Source organism: Struthio camelus, chromosome 9, assembly GCF_040807025.1.
Source record: "Struthio camelus isolate bStrCam1 chromosome 9, bStrCam1.hap1, whole genome shotgun sequence".
In the NCBI taxonomy this organism is placed as follows: domain Eukaryota; kingdom Metazoa; phylum Chordata; class Aves; order Struthioniformes; family Struthionidae; genus Struthio; species Struthio camelus.
Genome location: NC_090950.1, coordinates 27,001,427 through 27,026,198, shown reverse-complemented (window position 1 = coordinate 27,026,198; position 24,772 = coordinate 27,001,427). Strand labels below are relative to the sequence as shown.

At 40.6% G+C, this 24,772-nt stretch overlaps 1 protein-coding gene across 1 annotated transcript in view; it reads right to left on the bottom strand.

The window, feature by feature from the left end:
• Window positions 1–5,369: 5,369 nt before the first annotated feature.
• The window catches only part of SPATA16 (spermatogenesis associated 16), a 79,598-nt gene continuing 60,195 nt past the window's right edge, over window positions 5,370–24,772 (bottom strand). Inside the window, exons 8-10 of the mRNA XM_009673800.2 lie at window positions 23,915–24,079; window positions 19,373–19,456; window positions 5,370–6,064 (exon numbers count right to left, since the gene is read on the bottom strand). Coding sequence (XP_009672095.2) covers window positions 5,942–6,064; window positions 19,373–19,456; window positions 23,915–24,079 — 372 coding nt within the window. The 3' untranslated portion in view covers window positions 5,370–5,941. The remainder of the gene's footprint in view (window positions 6,065–19,372; window positions 19,457–23,914; window positions 24,080–24,772) is intronic.

Sequence of the window (24,772 nt, the reverse complement as noted above, 5' to 3'; positions counted from 1 at the left end):
TTCTTTGTGACGTTTTCCCTCTAGTCCTGAAGAGTAATGGGTAGAAATATGGACAACTGGTAAACTCTGTATATAGCTCTGCTAGAAGAGCAGTTTTCTCACTAAGTGTCTGATAATATGCAGTTCAATTCCAGACTTGAATCAAGAAAATGGACTCATTAAAATTGCTACATATCTTTCCGAATTGACACATTAAAGATGTTGAGGCCAGATAAACTTTGCTTTGTGCTGATTTCAGTCACTGAAAGCGTTAAAAAATACAATAAAACTTTTATCCTTAAAAGAGACATTGCACCTCTGGGAAAAAAAAAAAGCTTTTCTAAACTGTCATGGTTTGTGCGTGTGCCGCTAAGTGTTTGAATATTTCAATATGTAGTTTGTAAAGGTCCATCAATGATAATACTCAAAAGCAATGGTTAAAAAAAAAAAGGTATGTTATTTGAGATCCCATATATCAAAGAGCATTATGTTAAGATTCTTGGCATATAGATGATCATAATGGTCCCTTCTGGACTTAAAATGTATTAAAGAGAGAAAGCAAGAAAGTCTTTTTTTTTTTTTTTTTTAAGCAATTTAAAGCTTTATCTTTTCTTTATTAGTAATTTTTCCTGTCTGAATATCACTGTTCACCTTAAGTAAAATGGGGATTATATTATTACTCTGAGGTAATAAAAAGACTCTGCATTATTTCAGTCAATACCTATAATAAATGTAAAATTTGGGGTTCTAATGGGCAGTAGCAAGGTGCCCCCACTTCTCCCATCTAAAATAAGTATTTAATAGCATTGCTATTAATAGCAACTCAGAGAAAAGCTTTTGTACAAAGACAGAAGTATGTCAGCATCTGAAAAACAAACTGTCCAAGGGCATAACTGAACCACAGGATGTTACCTGTGTGGCAAGGGTGCCAGAGGAAAGTTTAGAAAATCTTTACAAGCAAAGAAGCTCATGTGAAATCTTGAAATCAACTTCTTTGACTGCTTTGATTTCTGAAAATGTTTTCTGATACTTGCTGAGGTAACTCAGTGTTATTCATCACGATGTGATCTTTGGGGGAAAGAATGGAAGATTTTTACAAGCGTCTATGGATACTCAAGGGAACCAGGGCAGCAGCTTTCACCAGCCACTTTCAAAACTCCACCCTGAACTAATGTGCTGCAGTTTTCATACGTACCTGGGAAAGAGGAGGTCTGCCTGCCCCAATAGTCTTGGTGAATACCGAGATAAAGCTTTCTGCAGCTGACAGCACACAGGATGGAAAAATTCCACCGTTTCCACGACCAGGAGATGACTAGAATGATTCAGCTAGTGGAGCTAGTGTAGCCAGTATTGACCTTTTTAGAGACTGCCGTATGGAGCTTTTTCTCTCTACTTTCTTCACTTTTCCTTTACTCAAGAATGACCAGCTTCAAAGAAAAAGTTCACTGCTCTAATTGAATGTTCTCCATATTGAGAGGGGTAAAAATAAACATTCTTCTCAGTTTATTCATGCATAAGCTGGAGTCATCCAAGTGTGACATCTGAAAGGAACTACATGATTATAATCTGCAATTAGAACAAAGTTCATCTTGTGTGGTTTCTTATTTTTCACTGCAGGCTTTGAAAGAGGAAAGAGATTGCAGATTCTTAATACCTATTAAAGCTCAAGAAAGCCAGGACTGTGCAGTTCAGTGTTAACCTTTTTAGTATTCTGCTAGCTAATTGTCTGTCCGTTCCACCTTTTCCTCCCAGGTTAATGGGGTGGTTAACAGGGGAGGACAGGAATGGTTGGCCAATCACATTGCAAAGCGAACTGAAAAGGTCAAAGTAATGCACTGTATTATTCATGGCCTATGCCTTGCTGTGGTATCTTAGATCTCACGTCTTCCCGTGATGAATTGCAACAAGAACAAGAAACAGCCCCGTGTGAAATTGGCTCTTGTGACAATGACTGTAGTTCAAATAGAGAAATGTAGAATTGTGGCCCACTGTTGTTCTGTGTTTTGAGATTAAAGATGTGTGATCATGTATAGCCACTGAGAGAGCCACTGAATAAGCAGCATTTGTACGACTTCCCGGTTTGATTTAAGAGTAATACTGTGTGTATTGTATGTATATATAGATTGTTTTCTAATTTTAGCCATGGACTTTGTTCTGGAAATACTACTTGCTGTATAATATCTTTGCTATGTCTTTCGTATTGCTAAACTCATGATTAGATTATAGATTTCTTAACATTAGAGTTCTTTTTAAATGGCATTTTGTTTGAAGGTATTAATACACTAATTTCTACAAAGGCCGCCTCGAACGGGGGCCTCACGGAGCAAACGTGTTGTGAGACAGCCCTCGTTTTCAGGAACTTGCAATCTATAGAGACAAGTTTCAAGGAAAACTTGTTGCAACCTTCTTCTTTCTTTCATTTTGATGTGAAATTTAAGTGGAGGGAGATATTTGCAGGAGTGTATTTGAGGTGCTCTAAATTATTTTCTGGACCGCTGCCCCCCTCATGGACTATAGAGGGACATTAGCAACAGCAGACTTGCAATTTAATCCTTAGCAGCAGATGTCGTTAGCACATCTCCTAGGTGAGTCCCTTGCACTGGATGTCCTGAGTGCATCTCCTGTTTTATCCACTGGTGAGGGATTTCATGCATTACTTCAGCTGTAGAGCCATCCTCTACTATTGTGAACCACAACCTTAAATTTTTTGAGTGTTCATATGCAACACCTTCGACAGAGAGACTTTACAAATAGCGAAAGTGAAAAATGTTTATTAAGTTCAAATACTGTATCTTCTCTGAGCCATAATCAGTGTTGTAGTCAAACAGTAAAATTACACCTAACACCTGAAGAAGCTCACTCTGCCTGTGTTCGTTGTCCCTTCCAGGGCTTAGTACAGAAATTCTGGCATTTACAAGGAAGCAATGATTGCAACAGCAAGCAAAAGAGTTATGAGCCAGTCCTAGGGGGGATGAGTATTTATATCTTTTTTTTTTTCTTTTTTTTTTTCCTTCCTTTAAATTGGTATAGCGCTCTTTGTTTCTCATTGAGTGGCTTCAGCTGACATCAGTTGCCTGGGGCCAGTGAACCTAGCTGTGGACAGATGAATCGTTTTTGTGACAAAAGAATGATGTGATGGCGGGAAGCAAACCCTCATCATCCATTTGGAAACTAATCTTTGCAACAGAAGTGACCTGAAAGTGGAGCTCTAGGGGAGTGGTCTCAATTGTGTCCTTGTGTACATGACTAAAATAGCCACAGCAACCACAGGCCAGACAATTTTTAATTTTTTTCCCCAAAAGGAGGAATTGTGGAGTCCAAACTTGTAATATTTACTGAATGAGAAGTGCAGCATATATCTTCACCCTATGGAATTCCCTAGTTAAGAGCCCAGAGAATCAATACAATGCAGTTATTAAATTTCTTCGAAAGGCAAGTTAATTAACTTTTTTTTTTTTTTAATTTTGTAGGTGAGCCTAGTGAATCTCATGCTTTAGAAACTATATTGCATGCAGCAAGCGCCAGAAATTCCCCCTTCACCTTCCTGATTGTCCAGCCAAAATGAAAGATGTTCCTGGAGTAAAGTCGATGAGTTTTTTTTTTTTTCTTGCGTCTTTCTCTAGAGTGTCCTGTCCAAAACAGGCACGGTATTTTCTAGATAACTAGCTTGCTTTGTTACCACAAGTTCTCCATTTCTAGAACAGACAGAGGCTTTTATTCTCAAAGAGTATCAAGTAAAATATTTACCTGCAGATTTAGGCCTAAAAATATGTGCATTATGGATTTTTTTTTTTTTTTTTAAAGGGAAAACAGCAACCCACTTTCCCATGACAGAGGCATATTTGTTTTATGTTGTTTCTCAGTTCATTTCTTCCTCGGACAACAGTTTTATTCTGTGGCTTTCTGGACGTTAAGGGGCACAATAGCTGGATGTTGGCCGAGATGTTGTAGACATCCAACAGATTTGGGCTGTGTTCTCTCTCTCAGTGATGCCTTGATCTGTTCCGTATCCAGGGTCTGGGTTGCTCAGAGTTCTGCAATGAGACTGTTACAACTTTGTCAGTGCGTTCGAATCAGCTTCTTCATGCTGCATGGACAACTGCTTTCTCACTAGCAGTATTGCTCTTTTGTTCCCAAAGATCACCTGTTTTCATTGTGCTTTATTCTTTTTCATCATTCTAGGTAAAAATACAGCAGTGTGCATTAAATATCGCAGAATCATAAGCCAGTTTACATCACATTAAGAGTATTTGCTTAACATGCTGATGATATACCAAACTGTATGTTCGCTGTGACTTGATGATCCGTGGGGAGCAGTCTTGCTGATTTAGTGTGTGTCTGCTCATCAAAGATGGATGATTGCCACTATGTGTCATAAAATTTCATCTGACAAAACCAACTCCGTAGCAAAATAATGCTGTCTCCAAAGTGCAATAATTCTTTGTTTCTGTGTCCCACATGTTTAAGGAGCTCTAGCTAGCTCAGATTTTCTTAAAAAGATTCCTTTATACTTATTCTGTTAACAACAAACAAAGAACCATCAAAGCTTTAGCATCTTTTTTCTTAGTTTTCAAAAAGCTTTTATGAGAGCCTAGGAAGATGGTCTCTAGCAGCTGAAAATCTACAGGGTTTGGACTCCTATCTGTGATGAATAGGCAATGGGAATTAAGTAGCTAAATATCTTTGAGGTCGCAGATTTTTAATTAAATCTTAGTGCTGGGGGTGCTGGGGAGTGGATTGTTTCTTTCTTTCTATCTTTTTGTTTTGAAGCCACCCTTGAATATGAAATTATAACGACCTGAATTCTGCTTTTATAGGATGAGGTTATTTTCTTACCGAGTAAACAAAGTAAATGAAAGAGAAATGCCAACTGTAGAACAGAACGCATGTGTCCATTGAGGATGCCTGTCAAACATCATCTGACAAGGTGCTCTTTATTGAAAAGTAGGTCAGTACTGGTAAAACCAGGCATTACTCTGCTCATTGATGACAGATCCCAGGCAATCTGGGAACCTGTCTTTCCTTGATGGCCAAAGGGACAGAAGGTGTGCCTACCCAGCAGGTTTCTGCCGTCAGAGTGCAAGACATTGCTGAGATTTGCAATGGCAAAAGGTAGATGCAGTTAATCTCCCTGGACTGTGTTTGTGCATTTTTTTAAAACTAATCACTGTCTAGTGGAGCGGGGAAAATCATCCTTAGAGCACATACCAGAACAGGGGATTTAAACTCTTAACCACAGGGCAGCAGTCGGGCTCTGTTTTTGCTTTCTGTTTTTCTAGTGTCGTGTGTCTTGCACTTGTAGCAATATCTGTCGTGTAAGGCATTAACCTAGAAAGCAGGCAATGTGAGGCTGAATTCCTGTCAGCTGAACATGGAGGGATCCCTGTTTTCACCACTTCTTGGATGATGATCAAACTATGAGGATTTTACGGAGAATTAGGCTACAGAATATTCTCAAGCCAGAAAATACAAGCCCCTTTTGACGCATATGAGCTTTCTCTAAAAATCTAAGCCCTTTTGGCACACGTGCAGTTCTGTAAAATCTTCACGCAAAGGTACTTCCCTGAGCGAGCAGGTAGCTGAAGTTATGACCCCCAAGCAGTTGCCTGATGTTATCCGTATCTAAATGTGTGCGCCTTACTAGAAGGCAGAAACCCTCTCCAGCTTCTTCCTTATGGAGGTAGAGAGAAAAGCACACTGCTGGGTTTACTATTTAAATAAACAAGACAATTTGCAATAAGAATCGAGCTAAGCCTTTTGTGGACGTTTATTCCAGCCAGTTAAGACTAATGAAGTTTGGGAATATCTTGCTAAAGGTACCCCATAGTGAGGGGAAAGCTTGTTAAGTTGAAAGGTGGCTTTTGTTGACCTATCTATGAAATATCTCCAGCGTTAATTTTCTTGTTCTCTTTGTGGCCATGTCTTTGGGGCTGGCGGGGGACAGTTTTGTATTTCCTAGGCTCTAATGTTGCTGTGCACTTTGAAGCTTCTTCATTTTCATTTTCTGCCTCCTAGCTATTCTAAGCTTTTTGTTCTTTAAGAAACTGTCTTCTGTTTGGTACAAGAAGTCTTCAATTATTCCAACCTGCAATTATAAAGAAGTGGTGTCAGAAGTATGTCCGTTCCCCTGTATCAAAACACTAAAAACTTTCACCATTAGTTTATTTCAAAACTAATTGTCTTTAGAAAGAAAAATGCATGAAGGCACCTCTCGTACAATCGGCTGGAGTAACAGTACATGATTTCATAAAATTTTTCTATGTCCCTTTCCATTTGGATTCAATTACTTTACTGCTGCAGAATAGACTTCTTTCATTGATATCTGTACATTGAAAACAGGAATTTATCACAGCTCTGTCTTTAAATGGCATTGAAAAACAGCCACCTTAAAAGGAAGGGATGATGAGGAAATTAATCTCAGGCAAGTTTTTTCTTGATAAGGGAAGGGAACAGAGGCTTCTGGCATTTATATGCCAAAAATCAACACACAGAGAAAAATGAGTATTCCACATTGCTGTGGCAAGAACCATTTTTCTATTAAATCAAAATGAGTTTCTGAATAAATATGTTTTCCCATGAAATATAATTCACTAAAGAATACTGCAAAAGAATAAAAGATGCTGAATGATGATTCCTGTGGGCAGCCTCAGTCTCCTCCCAAAATAAAAACATAATTATTCTAATAAAGAGTACATTCAGATAGATACATGTCTTCCTTGCAGTGGTGATTTCAAAACAATCTTAGATATATATAGTAATAGGACAGCATATCGGTATTCTGTAAATACCAGGCATTCATAATTTCATGACTATCTCTCTCCATACCTTACCTTTATTCATATGCTTTGTCAGCTTTTGCAACTTGCAGCACTTCTGTAAGCTGAAGATGAGAATCAGCTCCCTTCACGCTGAGTTATACTCAAGACCTAGACCCTATATAATACGAGGATCTAAAGAATCAATCTTCCAATTGCGTTCTAAGCTGCAATCGTTTTAAAAAAAGTCCTAATCTATCATTCTGACACGCATTTGGTGGAGCGTTGCTTCTTTAGTCACAACACAGAACAGATGACTATGAATTAATCTGAGCATGGCTTACTATTGTATTTATTCATATATTGAGCTGTTACTAAAGCACTCCTCAGTCTTGAACCTGAAGCAGTGCCGGGCACCCTGATTATGGTTGACATTGGTGAGGGGTGTGTGCGTGTGGGATAGGAGAGGGAGAAAACGATGCAGAGGCAAATGATGATGGAGAACTACTTCTGACTCTCTGGGGGCACAACGTGCAGGTTTGGGACAGAAGTTCTCTGCCTCCTCGTCCCCGCCACGCTTGTAGGGTAGTGGATCCGCTTTGCACAGCGCTGTGCATGATGCCATGGAAAAGAGTTTCCTATTGCACTTGTGAACTTACTGGGCACTTGTGTATGGGCTTTTGCTCCTCCGTTGCCAAGAGATCCATTGCAACAAGAACATACGGAGGTTGGGGCTCGCTAAAGATAGCCTAGCAGGCTAGCTCTGGTTTGACGTGCTCACCATACAAACATGCGGCGGATTAGAGAAAGGAATCATTATGCTATCCTCATTTTTAAGCAGCTGAAGTAAAGGCTTAGGGAATCATTTGATCTGGCCAAAAGCACATAGGAAGTCTGAGAAAGACTAATCACTTAGTGCCAAGCTCCAGTCCAGGGGCTTACCCATATTTAAAGAAAACAACAAAAATATCCCTATTTTCCAACTACTGGGAACAAGTGATCTTCATTACTGGGGGGCTCTTGTGGGATGGTGGAGATCTCCTGCCTGTTTCTCTCTGGAAATCTTGCTCAGAAAAGTCTCCCCAGGCAGTAAACGTGTTGGGCAGATGGGGGCAGGTGCGGGGGAAGGAGAAAGGAGGCACAAGGGAAGAAACAAATTTTTGCAGTCATTCCCTTAGTGACAACACACCGGCAGCCACACGTTGAGTGATGTCATCAGAAAGCCCTGGGCGGAATTACATTCATACCCCAAATCACAACTCGTCTGCTGTTATGTGCTTTTTGAATTTATAGACTACCTGTCAAGTCCAACCCCCAAAATAAGTTCTAATACGGCATATCAGGGATGGAAGTAATAGTTGCTTACATAATTGCAATGCTACTGACACAGCTGATGAGCTGATGATGTTATTTACACAGCAGTGATGGCATTCAAACCCTAGCTGACTTACAATTACACTGTATGCTCTGAGCCCTAGCACGATTTAAATTACCATATGAGACAATGAAAATACAGTCTCTTGACAAGATAAAGGACTGGGGGGGGGGAATGGCTTAAAAATGTCTTTTCAGTGGCTGCAGTGCTCAGTAGTGCTTATTCATGGCTTTTTAGCTTGCACATTTCATTTTAAGAAAGTAAATTGGAAGCATTATGTTCTGCCTTTTTGCCTTGATTTAAAACCTCCCTGTACCCGCTCTTCTGCTGTTTGACTGCAGTGAGCTACCTTTGTGGCTCTCATTGGGAAATGCAAATTTTTTAAATCAATAGCATCACTTTTTTCCCCCAATAACTGTTTAAAAAAGAATCTGCGTGGTTGGGAGTGAGTTGAAGGACATAGTTCGTAACCAACCCCAAAGCGATTGCTCTTAGAACCACAGCTGTTGGGGAGAAGTGGATTTCGGGAGGTTCTTGTGATTTACTCCCAGAGAGAGCAATAGTTAACAACACATTAATGTTGACACCAAATCCCAGAGTTATATAGCCAAACCGTTCAGTCACTGCACAGGCAAGAGCTGTGCTAAAGCCAAAGTGAAGAGTGATGCAGTGCGTGATCCACGGTGGAGCGTTCACTGTTGACGGCTGCCCATGACCCGCAGGGGGTGCCTTGCATGTCGATCTCAGCCTGCGTAGGCCTCAGCAAAGCTAGATGAGGCCCTCGCACCATTTGCGCTGGGACTTGCCCTCCCCGCCTACTCCCGCTGTCAGTGCAGGGCCGACACATGCCGCAGCCTGGACTTGGGAGTCGGTCGGCAGCGTAGGGCCCCTCCTGCGTGGGCTGCATGTACCCGTCGCGAGCAGCTATGCCAGCTGGTTGGCATCCTTGGAGCAAAGTCCCTCGAATGCTCTCCTGTACGTATGAAACGCAGTTCTCCAACATAACCAGATATACAGGGTCTTTACAGTCTTTTTGCTCAGTGTAATTTCTTAATTGCTTGGTGACCTGAGAATTTATAAAGGCAATTTAGACTTCAACCTGTCTTTAGTCCTCTGCTGCTATGTCATCTCACTTTCAAGCTATCCCAAGTATTTGCCGCCGCAGTTACCTCCAGCAATGAATGGGAAGGACAAAACTCCCATGCGTGTGGCAGGGAAGCGTATGCCCTCTGATCGATAAGCTGCTAACCTTGATGGCACAGCCTTTGCTCTGTTGCTGAGACACCGGTGTATAGCTGCAGCACTGACAGAATACATTTAAAAAGTATTTCTTTGTTCTTTTATTCTCAAAGAAGATCAGTTGAATGAGAGAGGTTGTCTCTGCCTTCCCTCACTGCCACACGTTAAGGCATTTTCATTCTGACTCAGAGTGAGAAGGTGAAAAGCATAATTAACGCCCCAGAAGTGACTGGATGGACTACAAGTCAATTAGTCTGCTCTAAGTTCTAGTTCTGAATTCACTAGGAAATGAAAATGAGCTGTGGTTTGTGTGGATGCTGAGGTGATCAGTTCCTTTTTAACTAAAATGGTTTTACATAGTTCTCTAAGATTGTGCAGAATGTGCAAATGCTTGCGCTTTTCGCACATTTATCTAACGCCGTTTAGGTGTGCAATGAAAATCTGGAATTCTTTTGATAACAGGAAATACAGCAGGATTAGCTTGAAGGGTGAGCTGCAGAAGGTCTCATCAAGCAAGGCAATATATGGTTTCCCTTTGGCTTAGCATTTGATTCAGAACTACGGGATTTTTTTTTTTTTTTAGAAAGTGACATTACATAGAATTTCACACAAAGATAAGAAATAGTATTGGCCTTGTCTGAAACATATAAAAATATCTCTAATCCTGCCCTCATGTACGCATTGCCCAGGGACAGACAAAGCGAAGACAGAGGCAGAGGGCTCCCGATACAGTGCAGTGACTGCTCCCGAATCCCTGACACCTCGCTGCTTTGACCATTCAGCTCTGCTCTCTGGACGTCATCTTGATTGATTCTCTTGCAGCATGGAGGGATATATAAGCAGCACTTGCTGGCTGCAGCTGAATTACAATTATTGAAAGATTTCAGTGTAAGGGACCTCTGGAGGTCACGTAGACCAACCTCCTCTTCAAAGTAGGGCTTTGTGGGAAGTTACCACCTCCTTTTCTGCTAGAACTTACTCCGTTTCTGGTAATGCCCAATCAGTCACTTCTGAATTTGCCTGGATGCAGTTAGATTTGCCCTGAAATATGCAGAGCACTAGTATATTCTTTGTTCTGCCTATGTACTCACTCAGATAAGACATCCCACATATGGTTCTTAATTACGTGATATGCACCAACCACAATGAAAGAAACTGAGATACTATCCATCTTTTAGGGTGGTGCAACTCCTGATGCATCACAGATGCCATTAAATGCCTCAATTTTTGCTGCAAGGGATGCTCCAGGGAAGAGATGTCCATGTTCGATGACTTACCAATGGTCCAAAGGAAGCTTCATGACTTACTCAAAACCCTCAAAAACTATTCTGGTCACAGACTAACTTGAATTACCATATTTTTAAAAAAGATCAGCATAAATCTGAATAGAAATACAAAATGTCGGTAATAGTAGCTGCTAAAGAGTTTAGGAGTGCACAAATGAAGGAGCGAGTGCCCCATCAGGACCAACTGATGAGGGAAAAGTGCTTAGTTTGTTTAGAGAAAAACGTAGATGGATATGCAGCAAGCAGACTCATTCCCAGTGATATAGGATTAACAGGGTAAAACTGTAAAAGTATGTTTCGTATAAAGGCATGCGTATTGGTTTTCTAGAATGCCTAAACACACAGACTTCCTAAATCCTGAAAGAAATCAGGGGTGTTAGTCTCAAATAGGAAATAGGTGCTTTTGAAAATGTCTGCAGGAGCTATAAATAACATGCAATGGCAAAAATGAGCTTCTGGCATACAGAATGTATTTTTACTTGGGAGCTATTAGTAATAGAAAGCAAATGAGCTACCTTTAAATATGAAGTACCTCTCAACATTTTCCTTTGTCTCCTAGAGGTACTTACTAAAGCGCTCTTTGGAGTGAATATAACCAAAAGAACATTACTTAAAGGGCTTAGAGAGCAAGCAGCAATGACTGTACAGAGTGTGAAGGAAAAGCTAAGTAGATGCTTGAGGAAAAACTACTGATATTTTATTAAAAATTAAATCCTCGTCTACGCCTTCCAATAAAGTCGATTGGAACAAAGGTTGCTCAGTGTCTTGGAAAAAAAATCATGACTTTATATGTTAAGTGAAGCACATCTGAGCTGTTAAGAGTTGCTTTTGGAAGGGAGTGAGTTTGCACAGTACCACATGGTCTTCCCAGCTACCATAGGCAGGCCAAAATCATTGTCCTACATTTGCTTGACAATTTAACCCAAATGTCTGCACAATTCTTGCCTTGGACCTGCTTTTGGAAATCTTCATGATTTTAGATGCTGATGCCAAAGATAAATACACTGCCCCTCATGCTCTATTTTTGTATTTTCACACGCCTGGTTTGTATGCACTACCTTTCTGCCATGAAAGGAGTATGGCAGACAACTCTGTCACATGTTTCCATCCTAAAAGACTGAATTTACTGAAATACTGAAAACCAGTGTTTGCCTGTAGGAAAGAGGATAGAACATTAGCAAACAGTGAATGCTAAAAGTAGATGGAGGAAAGAGAGTGTTCGTTGAGGAGGAACTGAATAACAATAATAATGGTAAAGAATTACATTTAGTAACCACCTTACAACTGAAAAAGTCCTTTTGCACTTTATAAGCTCTCCTGAAAGCGCTATAAAGCTCAGCGCTTGCTATAGCGGTCTTGTTGACTCATGCTGTTTTTAACAGCAGTAAGAAAACCTGGTAGCAAGTGTTTATAGGGCTGGAGACCTTCTCTAGTAGAGGGCAGCAGGTAAGCAGACTGCTCATTTATAACTGACAGCATGATTAGCAAGGGCTGGGGAAATATTTATCTAAATCCCTACGCAGAGATTGTTAATGCCCTGCATCCTGTGATTTAACTGCCTGGCAGCTACAGCCAGCTACATTTTTCCAATGTTTAAGACATTTACTGCTCGATTGCCATATTCGCTGCTCTTTAAAGTGATTCCAGTGAACTAGCTCATCCTATAGCTTGGTGGAATAGAGAAAGGGCCTTTCTCAGAGCAAAACATTTTCTCCCAATAGTGTTGGCAATACTTATGCTGTAGCTGTGATAGCCTGAGAATTATGGATAAAAATGATATCTGTTATTAGGCCAACTGATTTAGCTGGGGAAAGCAAGACAGGCTTTTACATACACAAACTTTCCTTGTGGTCTAGAACAGCAAACTCAAAACTTCCGCTGTCTACTTCAGACCTGAAACGAACCTGCTATGCCTGAAAAGCTCAAAGTGTCTTAGTTGTCACATCCTATGTTTTTTATCTTGCATTGCTAGTCTATCAGTGATCTGGAGATATAGCTGTTCAGTGTGTGATGTCACTTCTTAAGCTTATATTTATATGAGATATCGGTGTCTGGAGTGGGGAAACCAGGCAGGGTGCAATTGCTTCTTCCAGTGTAGCTGGAGACCTCTTCAGCTGGGGGGGGGGGAGGAGGAGTGTCAAAAAAAGAGGAGGCAGCTGAGAGACATGTTCTGGTGGCACTGGAGATGTCTTTACTTCTCTCCTATGTGAGACATAAAACCGAAGACCCACAGGGTCTGATTTTAGGGGCCAGGAGTATTGACAATAGGGAAATCTCATTATCACCTCTCTTACCCAAACAGTTCTGTGAATCACATCATATGCTTTTACTGCCCCCACAGTGATGCTGAATTCATTAAGGGGATTCTTGGGTTGTCTTTCCAGCACCTTCCTCCTGTATCACCTCAGATTCAATGGTGCAGATCTGTTCTGCTCAAGTGCTCTTCAAACTTCATCTGTTTTGGGAACTTCACAAACTGTAAGGTTAAAAACCTCTTTGCTACAGTTACTTCTTGTCCCTCTCAAGGATGTCACTAATTCTGAGTTAATTCTTTACACAATGTCTTAACATGTTCTCCACCTTTATCACGAAGCCAATTTTTGGTCAACTCTTGTTAAAATTTTAGTTCTTCTCCTCTACCTGGTTGCTCTGCTTTTCTTCCCCTTCGCTATCAGTCTACCTGTATCAATGACACTAAAATTATTTTCCTCTTGTATTTTCACTTCTCTCTTCTCATTGAGTAACTTGATTAGACTTCTACTGCTATTTCCACAAATTCATTTTTTCTCTCCTTTGCCAGCCTTTCCTTTTCCCCTCCCTTTTTGAAATGGATCTGAGCGTTCATGGATCGTCCAGCTGTAACACGGCCCCAGGAAAAGAACAGACCAGGAACTGGTTTCCTTCTATTAGTTTAGGAATAGCCAAGCCAGCTCATGAGAGTGCACCAAAATCTGATCAACTTTTGAAGCCTGCAACTTCTCAGCACAGTGTGTGCACGGGCAAGCTGAGTTCTTCAGCGGCTGTGGCATGGGTCTAGATGACCTTACAGCACCTTCCAATGTCATATACAACAAATAGCTATTGTAGTAGCCAACCTCAGCAACACGTCCGCTTTCCACCAGCATACTATGAATCTCCCTTCTTGTTCCTCCAGCTGACCTAAAGACTAGCTAGTCTATGGCCCTTTTCCATGGCTTGATTTTTCAATTAAGAGATAATGTCAGTGAAGAGAACTATTGTTCATCAGATAGTGTTCCCCTGCTGTTGCAAAAGGCAGAGATGTAGTAAGCAGAGGTCAACTATTGAAAATCTGTTTGCCTGACTAAAAGATTATATAATAAGTTAGACTAATTTTACTTCATTTCATATTCACATATATTAGTGCAGCTTTTGTTACATACTTATCCTTATGTAAGTTACATCTGTTCTTTTATTCACTCATCCATGTTTGCTCTGCTTTCAGATTTATGAAACAGACGTTCCACTGAGCTCAGCAAATGATGGGCATAATAACTTATCTAAATTGCAAAGTATGTGATGCCCTTGAGGTAAACTCGGATGTGAAGGTTTTATGAAGTCTCTCACATGTAGAAGTGTAGGAAAGTGTTTATTTGCCAACTCATGTCTATCCTGTGGCTGTTCAGATGATGTTAAGAGGATCGTATGAAACCACTAGGAAGTCCTAGGGGCTAAATGGAGGAGAGAAGTAGAACTACATTATTATCCTCACAAAGGAAGCACAGCCATATTGGCACTCGCTGCCTTATTTGTCTCTCTTCTCTTTTGATGTCAAATTTCTGGTTGATAGGCTCTAAAGTGTCTATTTATTTAATGACATGCCCCTCACTGTAATGATATTGAGGGACTTCACTAGTATTAATGAATTTATTCTTATAAGAAAGAAAAGTAATCGCTCCTGTCTTTCTTTCTCTTACAAAACTGAAGAGAAATGAAGGCTCCATAAAGGAAAGGAGCAGCCTTTCTGCTGCTTTAGGTATCTGAGATCCTCTAAACCCTTCTACCTGCAGTTTTTATAAAGTCACGAGGTGCCTACATTTCTGCAATGGCCGTGCAAAGGCTTGATTCCCTGAGTTATTCAGGGTCAAGCTCCACTGCTAGCGTCAGTGTTTTGTTTACTGCATATTTCACTTAAATCGTATGTAACTATCAACAAAGAGGCTAGTGAGTAATGGCCAGACCTGGATGTTGTGGTATGTCCCCGTTTCCTTAACACCCCGGGGGCTGGAGAACTTTTCTGGGACAGAAAGTCCCAGATGAGTTTCCACCAGTCTCTCTTGGAAATCTCCTGTTCGCTACTGCAGAGCATTGTGTGTCTGAGGTTATCGTCCAAACCACCGGGCTGAGTGAGTTTCTTGATAAATCCAGACGTAATTTATCATCCATTAAGGAGAGGTAAGCAAAAATATATTTCTACCTCTGTCCACTGGTGAAGACTTAAGCCTCTTTAAAAATGGGATTTATCTCTGCTCTTTCCTGTAGCATTTCCTATTGACTATTTTATGTGGGCTTTCCATTCCTATTGGCGGCTTCAGAGAAGACTGTTCTTAAGGAATTCTGATGGTGTGATATTTAAGTCCCTTTGCAACTCAACCCATGACACAATTTGGACAGAGCCAGTAACTAAAAACAAATTCCTAAACTCTAGCATAGTGCCTTAAATCCTCTGTAAGCCCAGCAGTCTGGACAGGGGCAAATTTAACTTGAGATTTTCTAGCAACTATCAAAAGAAAAAAGGAGATGATAAAATACATTTTATAAATGCACTTGTCCCTCTTTTCCAGGGAAGTCAACTGAGACTCAGTCCCTTCTTTAATTAAATGAAGGGTCTTTACATCCAGGTGTCCATGCAGGACACCTGCTGTAGAATCACTACACGGAGAGCAGTTAAATGTTGTAGAGTGTGTTCTACATATACAACCGCTTGTACAGATGGGAGAGCTAAACTCTTTGCGGCTACCTGCACAAGGGCACAGCAACTTGTCCCTCCGAACCCGTCCATCTCGCTGGAAGTGCTGGTGACGGGCCTCAGTGAAGCACAGGCTCAACAGCCTGGGCTCTAATTTTAGCCACGGGGGCAGGAAGGAAAAAATGCCCATAAAATCCTGGAAAAGAGACATGAAAGGGGCTTTGAGAGCCCACGTGTCCTGCCTCTGGGGCATATTTCAGGAATATCCATCTAACTCATGCGTAAAGCCTTTGTAGGTGGATTTTTTCATAGTCTCCCAAGGTAATCTAGGCTCTCCTAGGTCAGTCCGCCTTATGGTTGGAAAGTCTGTATCCTGTTAATGCTGAGAAAGGCATCTTCTTTGCAGTGCCATTCACTGCTCTCAAGCTAACTCCTAGGTCATTTTTCTTTTCTTTGTATTTAAAACTTCTAGAAATAATTAGCCGATTTGATAAATCAGTTCACTTAAAAACATAAATTTGTCAATGTACCGGATGAGTGGTGCAGCACCCAAAACACTTGAAACTACACATATATTACTACTTTGTCACTCCTGTAAATTCAAAATTGCCCAGATTAATTTCAAAGTAATTTGACAAGCCCTCCACTCTGATGAAACGAGAAGTGCTTGGATGTCAGGCTTTGTGCCCTTGTATGTCAGACCGCAGCCCAAATGAATTTTTTATGGCTGACTTAGAAAATAAAACTCTGAAAACAGTGTTTTATAATGGGAATTCTGACAGATCCTTTAACCATTTGGAAAATAGGCACAGCTATAATTTTGCTGCATCAGAGAAAATTTTTGAGTGCTTTCATCAGGCGCAACAGCTGTTTCTACTGCAAAAGCCAAACTTCATTGGTGGTAGTGTTGCTGTCAGCTTTTCAGGAGTTCTGCATTTATAGCCGCTTGCATAAACCTCTTTATGTTCTTTTTCACTTTCCAATATATGTAAATTAATTCAATAGCAAAAAAATACAAATAACTACCTTGTAGCTAGATCTGTGTGGTGGCCCTTTTTCAGGGTCCTACAATCAGTGTCACAAATGAATGAACTGAGAAATTCTGAACTTTTCTAAATCGTTCCAGCACCTATAAGTTACACGCTGTAATCCATGCCACATCAGCTTTTCATCATCTGCCTTAATCGTCTTTCTTGGTTGCTTATTAGGGTTCTCTAACCTAGCCTAACATTCTTAATTAGAGCTGGTGAAAAAGCTCCCAGAATGTTTTCCTTCCTCTTCTGTTAAAAGAGAAAATTTCTCTGAGAACATGCTGAGTGTGCTGAAATTTAAATTTTGGAAGAAAACTAAAATAAAGAAGTATTTGATGATGCTTTTCATTTCTTTATTCTGAAAAAAACATAAAAATATATTTTTATATTATGAAACAAACAGAAAGTTCCACTTGGAACAAGAAGCCTCATATCAAATACAGTTATTCAACTGTCAGGAATGAAACGCAAACGTTCAGAATGCAAAGAAATTGTGAAGCACCACATTTTAAAATGGCACAGAGTAGATTTTCAGGGCTTCAGTAAATTTGATTCCTAAATATAGAATTTTGCACAAATTCATGTGCCATAATATGGGATGTCAGTCCATTTTTAAATGTTAGCTTGATTTCAGTCAGGATTACACTGAAAGTAAAAGTATCCAGAGAAATATAAAGAACGTACATACATACATACATACATACATATGAATACACTGAATGACAATATTTTGCAATCTTACTGAAATTACAATGACATATTAGCTAGTGTCTGCTGAAATATGTGGGAATCCTTTTAGTACCAGCAACAAATTTTCAGTGAGCTGTTAATAAATATTTAGATATCTCTTCACTGTGTCTAGCTTTTCAGCCACGTCTCTCAGCAGCTTCTGCTGAGCTGTGGTTGTTCAGAGGTCTGGAAATCAGGTAGTCTATTTAAACACCTAACAGTGGATTAAATTCCTTACTGTCGATACAAATTTTGGAAAAAATTTGTCTCTGGTACATAAGTCCATGCACTGAAATTGGGGAAGACAGCTGTTAGAGAAGAATAGGGAGTTGGATATTGGTAAATATGTCACTGGCTCTTTGCATTTTTATTGCGATTGGAGTTTATTAAGCGTGGCAAGAAATATGTATATAATTGTATAAATATATAAGATTGTATAGCATATGTAGTGGATGTGTTACAAAAGATTCTCATAAAATCTGTAGGCAGGTGTGAGAGATTTAGAAAATCTTCCGGGGCTATGCACCAATGGTAGGCATACTTATCACTTGTTTTGCCTCATGAGTATTCTAAGATGAAACCAGATCTGCTGATTATTTTGGACATTTAGGTTTTAGTCACTTTCTAAAACATTCTGTACTTTGAAAACTTTATTATGAGCCACTGATCTGACAGCCAAACAAGGCGCTACACCTAGTTAGACTCCATCGCAGACACATCGCCTTCTGAAAACTTTAATTCAAATGGCTTGTAACTGTTGATTCTTAAAGTACCTGGGCCCTCAGCTGTTGTAATCGAGTTGTTTCGGACATCTCTGTCCTATTTGCTTTATCTAGAAAAGGTCATACTGCTTAAAATAATGATTAAAAAGTAGATTCAGATTGCAAAATAGTAGCTGGCAAACAGGCCGGGTTACTGAGGGTTGAACAAGGGGCGTTTTGCAGTGCCCCGCGCTGGTGGCAGCAGTGATCACGGTAAATCTCAGGGGCGGATAGAACATGGGACGTTCAACCCGTCGATTCCAGAATGTCTTTCACCTGTCTGCAGGGGCCCTGGCTTTCTTGCGCAGAATAAGCAGGGCCCTGTTTTATTTCAGTACAGCAGGGTCAGTCTGCCTTCCACTCATGCTGGTTATGCTCACTCAGTGCAGTCAGAGTTTGGATTTTCAGAAATTTCCCCGAGGTCTATCTGCAAGCCTCAAATGCCAAAGAGTGCCAATTCAAGTCCTATCACGTTTTAAATCCAAATCCTCTGTTCCTCAGTCTTCCAGCAGAGCTGCGATACAGAGTGAGCATGTGTCTGGCTGGGCTCTGACAGAGCCCTAAGAGCTAGCGTAAGAGCAATGCTTTGAGCCTTTAGCAAAATTTTCCCTTCCTGGTGATGTGTTGCTATCCTTTTTCTTAGAAGTGGCGGAGTGTCAGTGGTGTTGAACGCCCAGAGTTGTGAAGTGCTTTGGTTTGAAAGGTTCTGGGAAAAAGTACGATAGGTCAGGCTAGGATGTAATAAGACTATTTTATTCATTACATCAGGTCAAATTCGTCTGTACGGAGAACCAACATAAGATTCCTTGCATTTCACAAATCCTTTAAGAATTAAACTGACTGGTTGCTGTGCAGAGTCTCCGGAAAGGCATTTACATGTCTTTTACGTTTCACATCACCAAAGCCTCATTTGAGCTCCAGGAAGGGACTTAATTTGCTGGGCTGAATTTTATTCCCTAACAACTTCCCCTCCCACACCAGCAATTAGTGCATTATCCCCTATGACAAAGATGGAAGAGAAGTAGAAGTATTAGCCAAAACTAAGCTATTCAGTTTTCCCATTTGATAACCGTATGAGACCATTAACATGAACAAAGATCAACCACAGGAGTTAAAGAAAGAAATAAATACTTATTTGTGGTAAGTGCCTGAGCGCTCACAGCGTTCGAGACATAGTCAGGTGTAAAATGGCACCTACTTTCTTTTCTACCTTTTGAACAGATATGACTCAGAGGGACATTTATTCCCCAAGGAACAATATACTCTTCTGCCCTTAGCTGCAGGTTTTACCTTCTGAATTTTATTCCACACACGTTCTTTATCACTTCTTCTTCCTTCAAGGGTGTCCATGGCATCTGCCATTAGCGACTGCAGCTGTGGTACCAAGATAAAAATTATCAGTGTGGAATTCACACAGAAATAACTTCTCTAAATACACAGATTAAAACCTAATTAAAAAATCATTTGTACGCTGATGATTTTATTACTCATCTTTCACACAATGAGCACCGCCACCTCATCTTTGCTTCAGCCATTACACTGTATTATGGTGGTTATAAAATACTTAACAATGGGAAAAAAAATCCTCTGGAAAATTTGTATTTAAGCCTATAGGTTTTAATGCAGTAAATGCTCATATTTAGCAAAGGAAGACTTGGGTTGTAAAGAATAAAGGGTCCATATTTCATTATTTAGCTCTCTGGGATGTTCTGTGTAGTACATGAATGCTTTTTAGTATTTTCTCCCAAGGCTAATGTGTCATAATTTAAGGCAGCGTGTAAAACCTCACAAGAGGACAACACTAACGCCGAGAAGCTTTTACTGTAGCTGAAAGTATCTAGCTCATTTTCCCTCCTTTTACTATCCTTTTCTTTGACAAGAGCCCCCTCCCTCCCATCATTCAGCATAACAGAGCATAAAAACAAGGCTGACAATTTCTAGTGCAAACTATAAAAAGAAGCTGTAGAAAAATACATGCTAATCAGTACTTAGTGCTAGAGGGAAAGGGCTAACGTTCAGGTTAGCGGCAGTATTGCCTCACGTCGGCGTGCTTCCCAAACACTAAATGCTGTTTCAGTTGCTCTTAATTCAGTAACACGGAGACATGGGTTGGAGCCAGTTTGCCCGCTCCCGAGGGGCGCCCGGCTTGGCAGCAGCTTATAGCAGCAAGAAACTGGGAGGAATTTGTATTTAATACATGTGATACTGTATTATGCTGTGTTAAGTCTCTTCTGCAAGGTTTAGCCGGTTAAAAGTGAACCCAGAGAATCGGTTTTGGTATCTCTTCCCAAATTTGTTAGTCCTTATGAATCTGGATAGACTGGCTAGTATGAGCTCAAGCATGCACATCGACATCGTCCGTTGCTCTCCCTCCTGTACCTAGATGGGGCCGCAGCAGCAGTCTGATATGAGTACACAAGGCGAAGAAACAAAATATCAGTGTTTAGGCTAATCTGAGCAAGGCACAAAAATGTTGCTTTGTGATTTAAGGAGCAGGTCTGTATTTTCTTAATTTTATCTTCACGTTCAGGTTTTCAAGTTAAAATTCCTCCTCTACGTCCCGACACCGGGTAAAGGATGCATGAATATTCTTTTGAATCTCTGAATAAGTTTGCTACAGTCGGTTCAGCTTGCGTTCACTGTGCGTGTGCCACCACTGAAGTAAATCTCATTGGTCCAAACATTTGATGAAAACATTTGTTTTGAAGTCTTATACATCAGCACTCGTAAGAAACAAAACCCAAATTTCTGCCACTGACTTTAAAGGAGTCAAGAACCTGTCAGAAATTTTCCATCAAACTATATTTACGACAGATAATCTCCTATGAATCCAGAACAGACGCAGCCCAGAGATTAAGGGTATTAAGGGCAGAAGGGCAAAGCACAAATCCTGCTTTAAACCAGCCAGAGCAGGACCTGGTCAGGGGAAGGGGAGTGTTTCTCGGTCCCTTTTTTTGGAGCAGTTTGGAGCTTTTCAGAGAAGCAGGAGCCAGGACTGGGACGTCCGTCTGTCACCCCCGAAGGCCAGTGCGGTGATTTCACTGCTCCGGGCAAAAAGTTAGAACAGAAGAAAACTTTCCAGTTAAAGTTTTACTGAAACTGGTATGTTGTAGTGCAAAGTGTCCAGTGTGTGTTTTGCTTAATTTTTAATTTTAATCACTATTTTTGACCAGCTTTACTGGCAGAGAAAATGTGAATGCTCAGGAGCAGGACAGTTAGCAAAACACAATAATTCTCCTAAAGCTGATCTTTTCTGAAAAATCCTCTCCAAAGAAAAATGCTACTTTTTTTTTTGTCTTGTCCTCGTTCAGTTTTAAACTGGAGTAGATTTCTGTTTTTTAACAATCTTTCAGCTTGATTTTATGGTGTACAAACATGGTGACATGACACTCATAAAGCTTGGAGAGATTTTGCTGAGGGTTTTCCCCACCGCTTATATTCAGCTATTCAGACTAACTGAAATCTTTATTCTCCCAGGATCTATGAATAAATACTAACCTAAAAAGCCCTCAGTTGAGATTCTCCTCGCCATAGATTAGGACTCTGCTTATTTACTTGCAGGAAGACATTTACAGAGAAGAGTTTATAACTGAAATGACTTTGGGATCCGTGCTGTATCAGTGCAAATTGCACTGTTATAAATTCAATGTATTTTAAACTTTATACAACTTATACCGTATGTAATAATAAACATCTGGCATCTTTAGCATTTTCTAACCAGACAATTTAGCTGGCTTGCACGGTCATAAAGTCTTATCTCAGTTTTACCAATTTAAATTCAGAATGACCTCAGAGGAATTACTTTAAATTTATATTGGTTCAAGGGAGATTAAAATTTGGCCAGCTCTACTTCCTTCATGGAAAAATACCTTCTAAACTATTTAGATATTCTTAAAAATGTTACTGAAGAGTGAGAAACAAGTGGAATTGGCTCTTGTGCAGTGATTCCCTTCCCCACGGACACGGGGGAAGCCGCCGCTGCAATGTTCATTAGGGTGCGGTGAATCACGCCAGTACAGCCCTGTTGGGCAAATGGTTTTTCCTGCCTGGATTCCAGTGAAATGAGGAGGATGACAGGTAGGCCGAACAGCTGGGGTTTTTTTGCTTGCTCCCCAGAGGACTTGGACGTGCAGAACCAGCTATGGGCATGTTCTGGGCTTGACGCAATTGCAATATGGTTGGGGAAGCAGCTCGGCGTGGCATCAAAAGAAGCATGTGCTGTGCTGGTTAGTGCTGAGGAGAAAGTTAAAGCCCGTGAATCACCCCCTAGTAAAGCTGCTCTGGAAGCTCTTGCTGGCAGCATTGTGCCTTAACACCATGCGGCCTGAAGTTTGCTAAAATATTCCAGCTACAAAGCATCCGAGCCTGTATTTTCACACACAGACCAAAGATTCAGTTTACAGGAGGATGAAAAGACAAGGGAAAATAAATGAATGTGGAATTAATGCATGTTAATGCGGTGGACACAATAATTGGCAGAGACTTCCCATCTTTTTCTTTTAAAAATCATTTTTACCTTGGCCTCAATAAACAGTGCATGAATGTCCCCACTGAAAGATTTACAATCTATCACTGAAATATCCCAGAGCAGATCCTCATTCTGCCAAATCCTACGCCTAAGAGACTAAAGACCTTTGTATTAGGTGGCCTAGAGCCTTCTCCCGAAAAGGTTTCTGGGGAGGTCAGGCTTGTGATTACTACATGACAAGATACAGGCAATAGTGTAATAGCCCATGCCTAAGCTGCGATGCACTGAAAATATTGTACCCTGGAGAAAACCTCTAACTGAAACATGTACCAATAACTCAAGACCCTTCAGTCAGCCCTGAAATGTGGGACTGCTGAAGTTTAATTGCGGAAGACTTGCATCAAAAGCAGAACGTCTTTTAATAACAGTTTCTTTGCAATGTGGTTTCCTCTTATCTTGGCTGAGACTTCAAAGTCTGGTGACTACCTCCTGCAGTTGCAGGCCGCTGCCTCTCTTCCCCAGAGCAAGCCCCCGTGAAGCTGTAATTCTGCAGAGCTCAGAAGCTTTGCAGGACTGCAAACAAATGTCAAGGAACTGGCTTGGGGAAAACAAGAGTTTTTAGTGAACTGTAATTGGATCATCAAAATGGGACTGCATATAAATGAAGGGGCTGTGGAGGAATTTTTTTTGTTGGTGTGAAACCTTTAAAATTAGCATGTACTTGAGCTCCTTCCCTCCCACATCAGAAAACCCAACAGTCTCATGGAAGAACAACCTTACACTTACATCACTTTCTACTGCAGGTTATCCATATATTATCAAGATATTAATGACTTCAGCCTCGCAACAACCCTGCTAATATCACTGTCCTAATTTTATGAAGGAAAAGCAAAAGCACAGAAGGTGCTTAAGGTTAATAAGGATTTACTCAGAGACAGGGAGCAAGCTGTAGATGGAGCCAGGAATGAAAATCTTTTCTCTCCTTACTCCCCACTCCTCTGCTTTTAACTATGAGAGTCTGCCTCTTTTGCTGCAGGTGGCTTGTGATGTCAGGTATCTCAAAGTAGCACGATCTGAATAATTGCAATCATTTTCCCAGACTGATTTGGGGAGGTTTGAGGGAAAAGAAGAGGTTTTAAAAATATGCATACAGATGAGTCATGCTGGTTCTATGAAAGTTATCCTTGCAGGTGATGAGCACCTCCTCAGACAAGGCACTGCAGCAGGATTTTAAAAACATTCCCGCTCCACTCGCTCAAAACTGACTTTCAGAGCAAATAACAGTGTGACATTCTGCTCCAAACCTTCCCTCCTTGGCTTCCTGCCTGTGGAGGCCAGAACAAGGATTAGAAACAAATACTTACCAATTCAGCATCCTGCTGACTGATGTCCTGCAGGTAGGGGATGGATGCTAGCTCAGCCATCGCTTGATTAATCACTTGGGACTCTTCTGTGACTTGCTGCAAGTAACCAAGGAGGCTGGCGTACTGTAACTTCTCTATCACGTGCGAACATGCACAGAAATTATCCTGTTCTCTCAGCAAAAGCAGACAGGTTAGAAGAGAGTCACAGAAAGCACACTTATCCTTTGAGTCTTATGCCTTGAGGCTTATCATCAAATATATTTGTGCTGGTAATGCTATAAGCAATATGGCATCCAGCACCTTTAAGATAGTGCTTCTGACAATTTTAAAGAGGAAAAAAAGGCTTTCTTTACACAATCTCTCTAGTAGTACTAGAAAAATAAATACACGGTTATAATATATATGAAGGAGAGACAGCAGATAACAAGCATGAATGCAATGTTTTCATTTGGAAATGGCTTTTCCATAATCCTTTCTGTTAAATATTATCTGACTTTTGTGGATTGCTTTTACAGTTTCAGTGAAGAGTTTAAGGCTACTGTGCAATGTGTAAACCTATGGTTTGTTTGCAGACTCAGGAAACCCATAATATTCAGATACATAACCCTGGTGTACTAACACTTGCAGAGGTGCTCTCTGATCCTCCAGGCAGCCAGGCACACGGTTAATTTTAAGCATGTGAATACAGAAGCTTGGCCAAGTGCTTGCATAAAATCTCAGCACCTGCTGAAGTGTCTGATGGATGGCAGCCTTAGTACTGTATTTTCAAAAGTATTCTGATGCCAAAAATGCAAATAAGCACCCTACTGAGATTTTCAAAAGAAATTTGGCCTAGATTCTCAAAGAGATGCAGCCATT